At 35.0% G+C, this 13,587-nt stretch overlaps 2 protein-coding genes across 2 annotated transcripts in view; one reads left to right on the top strand and one right to left on the bottom strand.

The window, feature by feature from the left end:
• LOC135105925 (ER degradation-enhancing alpha-mannosidase-like protein 3) overlaps positions 1-12,367 on the bottom strand; it is a 13,702-nt gene extending 1,335 nt beyond the window's left edge. Inside the window, exons 1-18 of the mRNA XM_064014637.1 lie at positions 12,094-12,367; positions 11,044-11,089; positions 10,622-10,722; positions 10,247-10,442; positions 10,009-10,119; positions 9,559-9,775; positions 9,094-9,209; positions 8,821-8,946; positions 8,596-8,700; positions 8,043-8,230; positions 7,231-7,390; positions 6,775-7,065; positions 6,002-6,199; positions 5,129-5,248; positions 4,345-4,567; positions 3,893-4,029; positions 3,358-3,459; positions 1-2,789 (exon numbers count right to left, since the gene is read on the bottom strand). The exon at positions 1-2,789 is cut by the window's left edge and continues 1,335 nt beyond it. Coding sequence (XP_063870707.1) covers positions 2,223-2,789; positions 3,358-3,459; positions 3,893-4,029; positions 4,345-4,567; positions 5,129-5,248; positions 6,002-6,199; positions 6,775-7,065; positions 7,231-7,390; positions 8,043-8,230; positions 8,596-8,700; positions 8,821-8,946; positions 9,094-9,209; positions 9,559-9,775; positions 10,009-10,119; positions 10,247-10,442; positions 10,622-10,722; positions 11,044-11,089; positions 12,094-12,206 — 3,117 coding nt within the window. The 5' untranslated portion in view covers positions 12,207-12,367 and the 3' untranslated portion in view covers positions 1-2,222. The remainder of the gene's footprint in view (positions 2,790-3,357; positions 3,460-3,892; positions 4,030-4,344; positions 4,568-5,128; positions 5,249-6,001; positions 6,200-6,774; positions 7,066-7,230; positions 7,391-8,042; positions 8,231-8,595; positions 8,701-8,820; positions 8,947-9,093; positions 9,210-9,558; positions 9,776-10,008; positions 10,120-10,246; positions 10,443-10,621; positions 10,723-11,043; positions 11,090-12,093) is intronic.
• Positions 12,368-12,417: 50 nt separating this feature from the next.
• Positions 12,418-13,587, top strand: part of LOC135105927 (cytochrome P450 3A56-like) — a 30,243-nt gene continuing 29,073 nt past the window's right edge. Inside the window, exon 1 of the mRNA XM_064014642.1 lies at positions 12,418-12,911. Within this exon, the coding sequence (XP_063870712.1) occupies positions 12,820-12,911 (92 nt within the window). The 5' untranslated portion in view covers positions 12,418-12,819. The remainder of the gene's footprint in view (positions 12,912-13,587) is intronic.

Here is a 13,587-nt window from a genome sequence, read left to right as displayed (position 1 = left end):
TAAAATTGATTTCATCTGAAAAACATAAATATATGTAACAGCGGTTAACATCTAAAAAAAAAACAAGTAATATCGGAGAGAGAGAGAGAGAGAGAGAGAGAGAGAGAGAGAGAGAGAGAGAGAGAGAGAGAGAGAGAGAGAGAGAGAGAGAGAGAGAGAGAATATGTTGAAACAATTTTAGGATGCTGTTGCCAATTAAGTATCCAAGCAAATGTGAAGGACACATACAAAAGAAGAATAAGAATACAGGAACTAAGGACAATGTGCATGGGAAGGTATTTAACAAGGATGCTATCATGGTCCACCATTTTGAAGCTTCCATTTGGAACAAGCATCAGATATACATGAACAGAATATAAAGCATGTGTTTTAGTTCCAACACTTCTGATGACCATTGTGAGGATTCTAGTTAAGGACACCCTTAACAATGTTTCATCAAAATATCTCTGATGCAAATAAATCAAGTACATGTTATTAATAAGCACTGTTATATCCTCTGGGGCCAATTTTTTTTCATTTTTTTTTAAGTGAGGTAAGAAAATAAAAAACAAATCATTGTAGCAGTTTTTCATAGACAGCCATTGATGGGTTAACAAAAAAAAAAAAAATAAATAAATAAATAAAAAATAAAAATAAAAATATCATAGAATGACTTTTATCTCAAACTGATGTTGCATAACCTTATTTAACCGGTTTAATTTTTCTTTCAGAATTTAATTCCTTGATACACTAACACACAAAAAATCAATAATATAAAATAAATATATATTACATATACCTTTACGCTACAGAAAACTATCATCAACAAAGTCTTTACACTATTCTACCTTAGAGGGTTCTGGAATGATCTCAGTCACTCTGAATTACAGTAGCGAATGTACATCATATGAATGAGGTATGTACAGTTCACTTTTGGACATTGCCAAAACCTATGTGGTTTTTTTTATGAGCAGTGCTTTCTGTAATAGTACATTAAATGATTATGAAATGTGCAACCCCCATAACCCAACTGCTCCACTAATGTCAAATATCACAGTGACAAGCAGCTCCCCTGAGCAACCTCTAGATTCTGTGAAACTATTAATAAACCGACAGTTATCCATCAATTACTTAGTAACAATAAACTGATTGCCTTTCTCCAAAATGCTATGCAGTTGTGCTAAAAATGTACAACTAGGAGGTTATGAAAATGTTCAGATACAGCAAAGCCTCATTGATTTGCACTTGACTCACTTTATTTCAAGTACATGATGTATGCACTTTAAATAATAGGAAGACTGAATTTATGTAGCAGTGATAACCTCTTGCACTTTGTACTTAATTCATACCATAATGGCATATAAATGCACTTATGGTTCTGGTTCCACTAAAGTTCATATCATGACTGTGTGTGAGTGTGTGTATGTGTGTGTGTGTGTGTGTGTGTGTGTGTGTGTGTGTGTGTGTGTGTGTGTGTGTGTGTGTGTGTGTGTGTGTGTGTGTGTGTGTGTGCAAAATGCTTTGCAAAAATTTTGTCACAGCCACACAATCTTTCAGAACAGATTAATCAATAATAAATTTAGTTTTTAGACTTGTGAGTATTTACCAACAATATTCAAATATTTCCTCTCCTTTGTAAAGCAATAATATGTCATTATAATAATGTTATATTATTAACAGTGGGGTCTTACCTTATCAATATAAAAATGTTTGTAATGTGAGTATTTTTGTTTTGTGGTGCATTTGGAACAATTATAGCAACTGTTTTAATGACAACTGCAAGTTGCCCTAAGAATCAATTGTAAGCCAAGTGGAAGGGTTAGCAAGGATGGGTTAAAACATGTAAGCTCTATGCTTGTAGTGTATGCAGAATAAGAGTTCAATGAGGTTTATAATTTTGTAAAAGTTATTTGCAATGAAAGATCACTTACATATTAGCTGATAACCCAGTGTGCATATAATTAACAAAATAAATAAGTACTACCATACCAACAACTGTCCTTTTTACATTCATTTGAATGTTTACTTCTACTTTAAAGAACTACTCATAATCTCATTTGAAAATTAAATCCATGTGAAAATACCAAAAGTACAATCAAAACAGCTTAGATTATGGACAATTTGAATAAATATGTAGTAGAGTAGATGTTATATCCCATTCTTCTTACGCACAAAACAATGAGGCTTTACTGTACTTATGTATATATTAAGTCATTTAATAGGTCTCTGAAAATATTATTGCTTTATAGTTCATCTTTCCTATCAAGATCTTTGGTTTGTAAGGAGTCTCTGTCTTTGTTAGCACTCACATCTTCACTGTCTGCAGTGTGTTCAAACTGCTTCCTTATTTTTCTAATTTGATGCTGAATTACTTCAGAAAACTGTTCTTCAAGTTTCCTATCTTCATTATGATCCCCTTTTGGTGAACCTCTCTGATGAGAAAGTTTAGTTTCTGAGGCAGTATTCCTAGGATGATCAAGCACTGATGGTTTAAGAGTGAGAGCAGTCAGTTGGTTCAGAAGATGATGCAGAGATGTATCTAGATCTGAGGTGCTAGGTGAGGCTTGCTGTAACACTGCCATCAGCTCACGCAGATGTACACTTAATAATGACTTTAGGAGACTAGGGTCAGATGATGTCTTCTTGATTAATAGTCCCTGAAGTTCTGTAATGATTGCAGATGATGGTTGTCCAGCCTTCAAAATGTTGCCCTCTGCCACTTCCTGCTCTTGTCTGCTGTTGACATAGTGAACTGCCGCAACAAGAATCTCTTCAGCAGAGTTTGCATTTTCTAGTTCCGTGAGAGCTTTCTGAAATTATATTTCTGTTAATGAGGCAAATCAATGTCTCTAATTTATGTAGCTATACTTTCCTCCATCCTAAATATTCAAAGTCATCCTTATTTACCATATGAACTCCAAATATACTGCATTGCTTACGAATCACACTAATCGTAAATAAAAATGCAGAATTATGTCCAATAACACACTATGTTAGTTCAGCAAATAGTGAATAAAATTCACTTCTAAGTAAATATTGTCAATAAGAAAGACAGTAACACCCAAAAATGTAAGGGGCAAAACTGTGGTGAAAGATAACTTTAAATATTATCATACAATGGTGTTGGGGAAAACTAATGGTAAGGCATTATAAAACAGTAACCACTTTACTACTACTTACTATTGTGCACATGTTTCATTCATACCTAGTTTTCACCAATAGTTAATTATGACAAGTTTGAATAAACTCTGCTTTAGGCAATAGTGAGAATCTCAAACACAGTATCCTGAAATTATGTTCCTATCTACAACTTGTAGCTACTTCACATTATATTATAAAGATAAAAATATTCACTAGTATATGCAAACTCATTCTCACCTGAAACTTGAGGGAATAATCTTTTCCTTCTTGTTCAGAGTGTGTTGCCTGCTGTCCCTCCACCACTGTCACTAAATCATCACCACTTATATCTTCATCCTCCTGTAGGTATGTGTTTGTTAAAATGTGGTGTATATATATATATATATATATATATATATATATATATATATATATATATATATATATATATATATATATATATATATATATATATATATATATATATCACATCTACATGTATTTTTTAAAATGAGCATTCACTGATTTCTATTTCACTTACATGGAATGCATTTAAAGACTGTAAACAGATCAGTTCCATAAACATCTCCATCATATTCACTAATGACCATTCATTGTATGACAATTCTGAAGGGCTAGACAATCATGAGAGGTGCTCCTGGAAGAAGTGCAGCACCAAGGGAAGGCAGATGGATAATTTTATATATACTACATGCTAAAACTATGAAATAAGAAATGTTACTTGTGTGCAATCAGTTTTAGTTTGTATTTACATTTGCCAAACAGATCTAACCTTCTGTCTCTTGTTTATGATAGATATCACTTGAGGTAGTAGACCCTCTTCTGATTCAGCCACTTTTGTTTCTTTCCCACCCTCAGCAGTGGCACTCAAATCAAGTTGTACTTCCTCCACTGAGCCTGTACCACTCTCTGTTAAATGTGATAGAAGAAATTATCAAGAAAAGGAAAAAAGAGAAACACAACTTTATACGGAATGACATTACAATATCCAGCAGATTAGATTAATCAAACCTGCCTCTCATGAGGCCACCATGAGCATACCATAAAATGTTATAAAAAAATTTAGTACTGCATGTAGCAAGTGTTGGGATGTGGTGGTGCAAAAATAAACTACTTACTAAACCAATGAACAAGAAAACAATCCTTTCTTGTTATTGCACAGAACAAAGAATATAGTGTTCATCACAAATGTTGTAAATAAGCAGTACAAAAAAATATATTTACCTTTGTATGGAAAATCTGACAGAACTGCTTCAAGGTCAGGTTGTTTATCAAGAGCATTCATTAGGAGTTCAGCATCAGCAGAAAAGAGGAACACTAGAGGAATGCTGACATCATCAGTTCCATCACCAGACATTGCAAACATCGGGGAGCTTTTGGCAGAAGTTCCTGGAGTGTTATCCAGCACTATGCCTCCAACAGCACCAAGAGCCTCCAACCTACGGGCCTGTGGCAAACAAACTTCAACTTAAGTCCAGTTTTAAGTACAGGATTACATACATCTATTATTATCATCATAATTATAAGCACACAAGATCCAGAATTAAAATAGCTAAATTAGTTTTTTTATATATATTAATTTATTTACCAAATGCATGGCATAGACACACACACACACACACACACACACACACACACACACACACACACACACACACACACCTAACCCTCAACTAAAAGGAAAGAAAATCTTAGGGAGTCAGCAAAGCTCTTGTATTCACCTTAAAATGTAATTAATAGTTCCTGGACCAAAATTTTACCTTTTCTAGAAACTCAATTGAAATACATTGATAACTTATCAAGATACCTACCTTGCCAAGAGACAGATGGACAGACATACAAATTTTAGAGAATACACAGCCTTTGCTAATAGCAAAGTAACAACTTTCCAAACCTTTAAAATGTATCACAACTGTCTCTTAATTACTCCTTAGTAGAAACAAAGTGACACTTATCTCAATATTTCATTGTAAAAGTGTTAGATAAGAAAGAAGATATATCATGTTACCTTCTCAATAAACATACAGTCTCCACGCTCTATGATAACAATCTTCTCCTTAATATCTCCTTTGTTGTGAAGCTGATCACATGCTCGAAGTGGAGAAGCCTTCACTACTGTTCCTCTGACCTGTGCAGAAAAAAAAAAAAAAAAATTGCAATTCACTACCTTCCTTAATGGCATTCTTTTCATTTAACTGAACTATTCCTGAAATCTGTCTCATAATGTGACCTTGTATGGTATCCTCCACAAAATTTTAAATAGTAACACAGCAGAAAAAGAGCTCTAAAGAAAAAGTGATCAGTTATTTTACATTTTCAAAATTATCACTCAATATTATTGTTATGATGCCATTACAGATTTTGCTGAAGTAGTTGATATCCTAAAGGAGAGACCAAGACAGATGATTGAGGATTTTTATAGAAAACAAGAATTTGAGGATGAATTAGACTAGAGAGAGAGAGAGAGAGAGAGAGAGAGAGAGAGAGAGAGAGAGAGAGAGAGAGAGAGAGAGAGAGAGAGAGAGAGAGAGAGAGAGAGAGAGAGAGAGAGAGAGAGAGAGAGAGAGATAGGGGGGAGGGGTTATAGGAACAAACAATGATGGCAATTGCATTGTGGGGATGAAAATACAAGGTAGAAAAGAAAAGATTAAATGTAACAGAGGAGGGGTGTCTGAGGAACATATGTGAAATATTTATGAATCAAATCAGAAATTAAGAAGTGCATAAGAGGACTGGTACTGGTAGAGTGTTAATAGTAAATTTTGGTATTCTTCTGAAAACTATTTCTTGTCAACAACTCAAATTCAAATATGTACCATAAATTCAAATATGTACCATGATCGACTATAAAATCAAAGCAATGAAAACAGCTAGAATTTACCTGAACATCTCCTTTCAGATCTAAACCAAACTGAGCTGGACCAGCTTGAATAGTTGTTACGACTGTTTGACCATCAATTTCTTGTTGGAAGGAAACCACACGAGGAGGATTCTCTGGCTGCTCCTGCTGCAATTTGCTCAACTCTATCATTTCCTGCATGAAAAGCAGACCTTCCTCAGCATCATCTGAGGATTTTGCCTGAAAGAGGAACATATCATGATCACCATGAACTTATCTTTTTAGCAGCAAAATAGAAATGTCATGCCTGATTAATTATGTGGTCTATCTTGCAAGACAATTTTATCTTTTTCTTAGCCTATGGTCTCACTTATCATAGATATTACTGGTATGTGACCAGCATAGGTGGGTAGGAAGTGGTCTGGAAGTATCCCACCTGTGCTGGTCACATTTCAAACTAAAAACAACAGGCTGTTGGGTCAAAGATTCATTATCAAAGCTGAGTGGAGGCCAGCTTCTTGCATTCTAATTCTGCCACAACCTTTGTAATATGCCTGAAAAGGCTACAAATACTTGCAAGAAAAAATAATAAAGATTATAGCATGGGTGCTCTTATTTATTTTTTAAGATAGTCTTAATGGATATTATATATATATATATATATATAATCAAATCTACAGCACAGCATCTGCACCAAATAAAACCTCTGAATCTGCAAATTTATAAGTGGCCAGTTATGAGGTTTCTGGCACCCACAACAAAGTGACTAGCAATCTACTAATCAATACTGTGCAACAGAAAGGCTTCAGGCTCACATTGGAGGAAGTGTGCAGCAGCTGAACACGACCATCTGGAAGAGCCATGATAGTGATGCCCATGTCCCTGAGCAGGCTCATGTGCCGACTGTTCCCTGCTTGAAATTCAGATGCCCTCAGTTTTCTCTGCAGGGTTTTTCGTGAGGGACAGACATTATTTACAAAGTTTTTAAGGGGACGTCTTATAGTTTCAGCAAATTCATGGCGTCCAGGAAACAGAAAGTGAGCATTTGGGCATGACCTCGCATATTCTACATCACTATCCTGTGCACTCTCCTGAGGATCTGGGCCCTGTTGACAGAAGGTAATAATTAGGAAATAAATAATCACCAGAATGTATCTAATCTCGAAAATCAAGTATGTAAAAGATTAATTTTTAGAACCAAGCTAATTACAAATAACTTGAAACTCATACATATTCATTACATAATAATATCAGAACCATGTAATACTTACAGGTACAACTGTTAGATTGGAAAGTCGAGCTAATGAAAGAGGCAGGAGGTGAGCCTCAGTTGTGAAAATAAAATGATCTACATCAATAATCAGGTCACTTGGTTTTGCAAAGAGTAGATATAAATACTTGAAGGTCTCTGATAACACAAATGAATCCATTCTGAAACAAAATAAAACATGTACTTCAAAAACATGTCAGATTCATATTCAAGCTACTAAATTATGAATAAAATTTCTATAGAGAGTTAGCTGAAGTGAAACTCTCACATGAAGAAACTTAATGAAATATAAGTAACTATAATGATGAAAATAAATTAAATATGTGCTGAAATATACTGTTATTTCAGATTCACATTTATATTAACAATTATCAACATGATTCCATTTAATACAGAGTAATTTTCACTATTATGAAGCTGATAGATGATTCATAATGAGGTTTGTAAGTAAAATAGGAAGAAAATGTGGATTACATATTGATCTGTAACTGGCATATCTTGATGCCAAAAACTGATAGGAGTGTTTAAAGGAAAATAAATCTTGTTGACAATGTGAAAAAAAAATCTTTAAAAGGAAAGAAGCAACTATGCTGAGGACCACATATAAAGAGAGAGAGAGAGAGAGAGAGAGAGAGAGAGAGAGAGAGAGAGAGAGAGAGAGAGAGAGAGAGAGAGAGAGAGAGAGAGAGAGAGAGAGAGAGAGAGAGAGAGAGAGAGAGAGAGAGAGAGAGGAGAGAGAGAATAAAATAAAAACTAGTATGCTTTGTCAGCAATGTGAACTTAACAAGTGTACTACAAAACCAAACAATATACCTGTCTTCATGAACACCTGTCCTAACATCTTTGACAGCTGCATATCCACAGGGTACCCAGGCATGCTTCTGAAGGGAGCGCAGAATGTGTTCTCCAACCCGCAGGTAGTATGGGTCGTCAGTGGCAAGGTATAAAAGATATGTAGATTCTAAAAACTCAGGTCGCAGAGGATGCTGCCCCCAGTGAACCTAAGGATATTCATAGTAAATCAGTTGTATAGAAACGTAAACAATAAGGCATACAACACAAAAACATATTGTTATACCACTCAATTGAAAAATAAATCTCGTTCACTAAAGCTGAGAAATCTATTAACTGTTCATAAGAATCTTCCAGTTTGAACTCTGCAAAGGAGCTCATTGTAAAAGCTTTTCAATTTATCTGAATCTACAGAAACTCTTTTTTCTACATATCAATTAAGCACAATCTGGGACACTTATTCCTACCTTAACTAATATTCATCTAAACTCTATTCTCCATTGCACAACCTATGTTATCAGTTGAACAACTTATGCATAACAGAAGCAACAACGACAAAGTATTCTTGTCAAACCTGGAAGTCAGTGGTGAAGGCTTCGGGCAAAAAGTTATGCCGCTGGATCACTTGGAATAACATTTCATGAGTCTCGATGGCTGGTTTAATATCTCCCTTCAAAACCTGAAATAGATCATAATATCAATACCCCAACTAATGATTTTCAAATGTATAACAACATAGGGATTTTTATTACAGAATTCATACAGAATAAGCTTCATTACTTAATGTTATATGCTGTACCTGTAATCCTGGCCAGAATGCAAGGAGAGCATCCATAAAGTTACGGGATGTTGTATGAGGACGGTGCATATGGACATCAAGCAACATTGGACCTTGGCTGATATACTTCATCACAGCACTATAATGCTGAAAATACATGAAATGGATTAAATAATGATTAACACCATTCAAACAAAACAAGAATCAATGAATTAATGATAAGCAGAAATTTGTTTTTCTTTGTATTCTAATTTGCATGATCTTATGGCTATGAAACAGCACAGTTCATCATACCTTGTTGAACCTTTCCAAGTAGCTTTCATCCCCGAGCAATACATAGGCTTTCAGAAGATATTCATAATAAGAATCAATACCAGCCCCCACTCCAGAATCTCTTCTAACCCAGTCTCCTGGTTTTGAAAAAAATAAAATAAAAATATTATATATATATATATATATATATATATATATATATATATATATATATATATATATATATATATATATATATATATATATATATATATATATATATATATATATATATAAAAATTTCCATTATGAATTTTACATTGCCTGTCAAAGTGAAATAATATTTCCAATAAATAACCTCACATTGGCCATTAAAAGAGCTCTATTTAATAATCTCATGTTGGCAGTCAAGAATAAAAGAAATTACAAATGCAATCCCTCTTGACAAAGTGCTGCTTTCCCTTCTATCCCATTTTAGAATCATTCCTTTCCTTTTCTCTATCTTACCTGAATGTACATTCAGCACAGTCCCAACAAGGTCACTTCCTCTGTGCCGTTGACTCCACAGGCAATCTAGTGCTTGTCGTGCTTTCTCCTCAAAGATGGGATCACCAGTTAATCTTGATAATGCAGCAAACTCTAAAATAATTGTTCCAGCACACGCTGTACAAGTATCTCTGGAACTTTGCAATTTTGGAGACTTCATCCCATACTTTAGGTTGACCTGTAATAAAGACTTTATATAAATACCATAATATCTGTCATTTGTTTCTCTATACAAAGGATAAATACCTAATGAATAACAGCTTTAAATTTTCCTTAGAAAGACTTCCTTAGGGATACAATATCTAAAGTTTTGAAAAAAAAAATAAAAAGAATGTTTAGAAAATAAAAAAATCATGCACACCTTCAAATATTTACAGTTGTAAACATTTTGTTCTTTTATCAGCAACTAACCTTGGCATGGGGAATTCCTGTAGTGGTGTTAAAGGCTGGTAGGAGTCGTGTGGCCAAATCGCGTGCCATTGTGAGCAACTCTCCTCGATACCAACCCAAGGCACCATACAACTGGAAGAAACATGATGCTACTCTGTGATCTATTTTTTTAAAAAGATTGTGTAAATTGTCATGGATGAACAAAATTCATGATAAAAGTCTTTGATATGATAGATGCTAGAAAATAATCAACCTTTACCTGATTAAGGTGTTCTGCCAGCACATGCCCCGACAGCAGTCCACCAACCATGCGGATATTAGTCTCAAAAACAGAGACAACTACATCATTATCAAAGGACACATCTCGCACTACTAGTCGAAGAGCTCGATCAAATTCTTCTATATCTCCCATCACAACTAGTGTGTCCAAGGAGTCCACCAATGTTAGTGAAAAACTGAAAATGATAAGCTCATTAAAACCAGCTTCACAGAAAAGGCTAATTTGCAAAATTATTTTTTTCAGAAGATCCATGTAAAATATTCATGATTCATAATTTCATAATGATATAATATACAATACAGATATGCTTAAATAAAGTCAAAAGAGCATTATGTACTGATGGAATATGCTTACTTTCCCAAGGTGTCATCTATATCCCCCCTGGATTGGTCAACTCCCCTCCACCTTGGCATACAGCTGAGGGGCATCAACTCATCTGCTGGGTAGGCATTGTCCTGCAAAAAGACAGGGAATATCATATCAATTTGAATATACATACATTTAAGAAAGTAAATTATGAACAAATAAGAAGCAAAAAACAAATACATATGTTGTTACATCAATAAAAGTTAGTATATATATATATATATATATATATATATATATATATATATATATATATATATATATATATATATATATATATACCTAATTACTAACTAAGGCCACAAATTAAATAATTTACTAATGACAAATATCTATCCATCAGATAATGGCAGTTCTCATTAATAAAACTACCATAAAAACAAAAACCAACTACATTACATATAACTTACCATATATGAGCTGTATGCATGATAGAACATCTCCTTGGCTTCCTCTCTGTAAAAAAAAAAGAAAATCATGAACAAATTAAAGGTATTTGGCAGATGGTAACTCAGCATGAAATTTACATAACTTAGTTAACTAAATTTTGAGAAGTCTTTCATTGTTATATGGCCAAACAAAGCACAGTAGTCAGTACAGGTGATTAAAGAATCTCCAAGAGAGGTAGCAAAGACTGTGCAGCTTTGCTAAGATTACAAGAAGGTACTACTTGTCTCAACAACAAAATGCTGGAAACCAGGATTTTTTTCTGAGCAATGTACCACAGAGTTCACCAAGAGACTGATGCAGGGCAGTTGTGGGGATCCAGGTTGATGTAAGGCCCCCTAATTAGGAGGTTAAACTTTTAAGCAGATTTAGTTACATGATACATGGTCAAGAAATGTGCACAGTTGTTAGTATGACTTGTGAGAGCCCAGTGGGTCAATGTAAAGGCTCTCGTTTGATTAGTTTTAGGTAATAATTGCTTTGCCATGCTAAAATTTTACTTTCTCACCAGCATATGCCTAAATTTACTGAACATCCTGTGCAATGAGAGATGGAAAAATTGAATTATTTTTGAAACTTCAGTTTTCATTATTAACCTTAAGCAACAACTGGTTAGATAGCACTTATTCTGGTCACTTATATCTTTGATAAATACAGTCTTTGCATAAACCTGCAGTGTACTGTTGGTGTCGCACATGACCCAGAGAGACACAAGAGTAATCCCCCGAGGATATACCCATCCCCCTCAACACATTTCTTCGAAGGGCATAATTGACAGCACCGAGTTGTGGTACTGTGGCACTGACCTGAACCTTTACTGTTATTCATTAGGTTGCGTGATGTCTGGCTAGACTGGAATAATAATCAAGTAAATATGGTGGGGAAATAGAAAATGTCTGGAGGAAGAAACGTCCAGGGGGGAGGGGATAAGACATGGGAGTAAATTCCCGCACGGGAAGAAGGTCCACAGAGGGAAAACACTGTGCAATGAGAACACATGAGGGTGATCTTACTTGAGCCTGAGCCTCTCCTCCTCGGACATGGAATTGCCGCTCACTGATGTATTTACTACAAGCCATGATGCTCCCACGGTGAACCAAAAGCATATATAAGACACAGAACACATATCTAGGATCCAAATTATGTCCTTATCATTATTATTAGCATTGTTACAGTGACGCAGCGCTGGACTTTATGGGCATAGTCACACAAGAATGTCACAAACTAGCAGCAGCCATATTTGTGTCATCAGCTGTTCCAAGATGGCTCTCCGCTAGTCGCTGCCCCTCCACTCTCTTCCTTATTATTAATATTCTTCGATTTCGGCATTATTTCTGGCGACATTATCCTTCTAAATTTCCTTGCATGTTATATTTGAGTAACTGACGTGTTTCTTTTTACAATGCATTTTGAAGGCAGTGGTAGAAATACATGTTTCTTTTAAAGCTTTTGTCATTTATATACATGAAACTCCCTGTTATAATAAATCAAATACCAACATTATATTCATTGCGGTGTTTTGTTTTATCTGTGTGGTAAATTTTCAAATATTTCTACGCAGATATCAATACTGAATTTATGTGCCTGCCAATTAAGTTTGATTTATTTCATTGAGTCTTTTTATGTTTATTCACATATGTGATGTAAGATTTTTATATACGAAGGACACGTCTGGGTAGGGGAGAAGGGTCCCTGTGGCAGCAGCAGCAGCGGCAAGAGACGGCTTAGCTAGCGGGACCATGGCGGCCAGAGCAGCGATTAAATTTGGACCTCAACTTCGTGAACTGAGGATTCATTTATGCCAGCGTTCTAGTGCGAGCCAGGGAGTGAGGTACAGTTTGACATATATCAGTGTGCACGAGTTTAATATTGGATTCCACAGTTCTGGCGGTGTGTGGTCAGTAGCAAGTCTTCGGCCAGTGTCTGCTGTAGTATTTACTGATGGTTTGAAAGGGTTGAGTCAGGCTGGTGATGTTCCTTAGCACATTATGAACTTCCCCCTTACCATTAATTTTACAGATGTATAAAATAAGAATTTGTATCTTCAGAATTCATTCCCACAGCCTGCTTTTCCATTCCCATCTTCATAGCTTGATTCTTTTCGGTAAATTTTTACAGTAGGACCAAAATGCAAAATGAGATGTTAGCAGTCTTAACCTAACCTGACCTAACTTAACCTGACCCAACCTAACCTAACCTGATCTAACCTAACTTGACCTGACACTAACCTAATCTGACATAACCTTATCTAACCTGACAACTTAACCTACACACATGACCTAACAAAAAATTTGAATATCATGAAAACTATTAATTTGCGACGAAAATTTCAATGCGGTAAGTTTCTCAGTATCCATAAAGGTAATAAAAAAATATTCCTGAATGTGTAGAGTGTTATGTTCCTCTCCTAAAATAATACCTTTTCTAATGTAGCTTTTTATACTCTTTAAACTAGTGGTTCCCAACTTTGAGATGTTATGGGAGTTAATGGGGAAGAAACAGAAGTG

Source organism: Scylla paramamosain, chromosome 12, assembly GCF_035594125.1.
Source record: "Scylla paramamosain isolate STU-SP2022 chromosome 12, ASM3559412v1, whole genome shotgun sequence".
NCBI classification, from domain to species: Eukaryota; Metazoa; Arthropoda; class Malacostraca; order Decapoda; family Portunidae; genus Scylla; species Scylla paramamosain.
The sequence above is the reverse complement of the archived record's forward strand: the minus strand, read 5'-3'. Positions and strand labels throughout refer to the sequence as shown.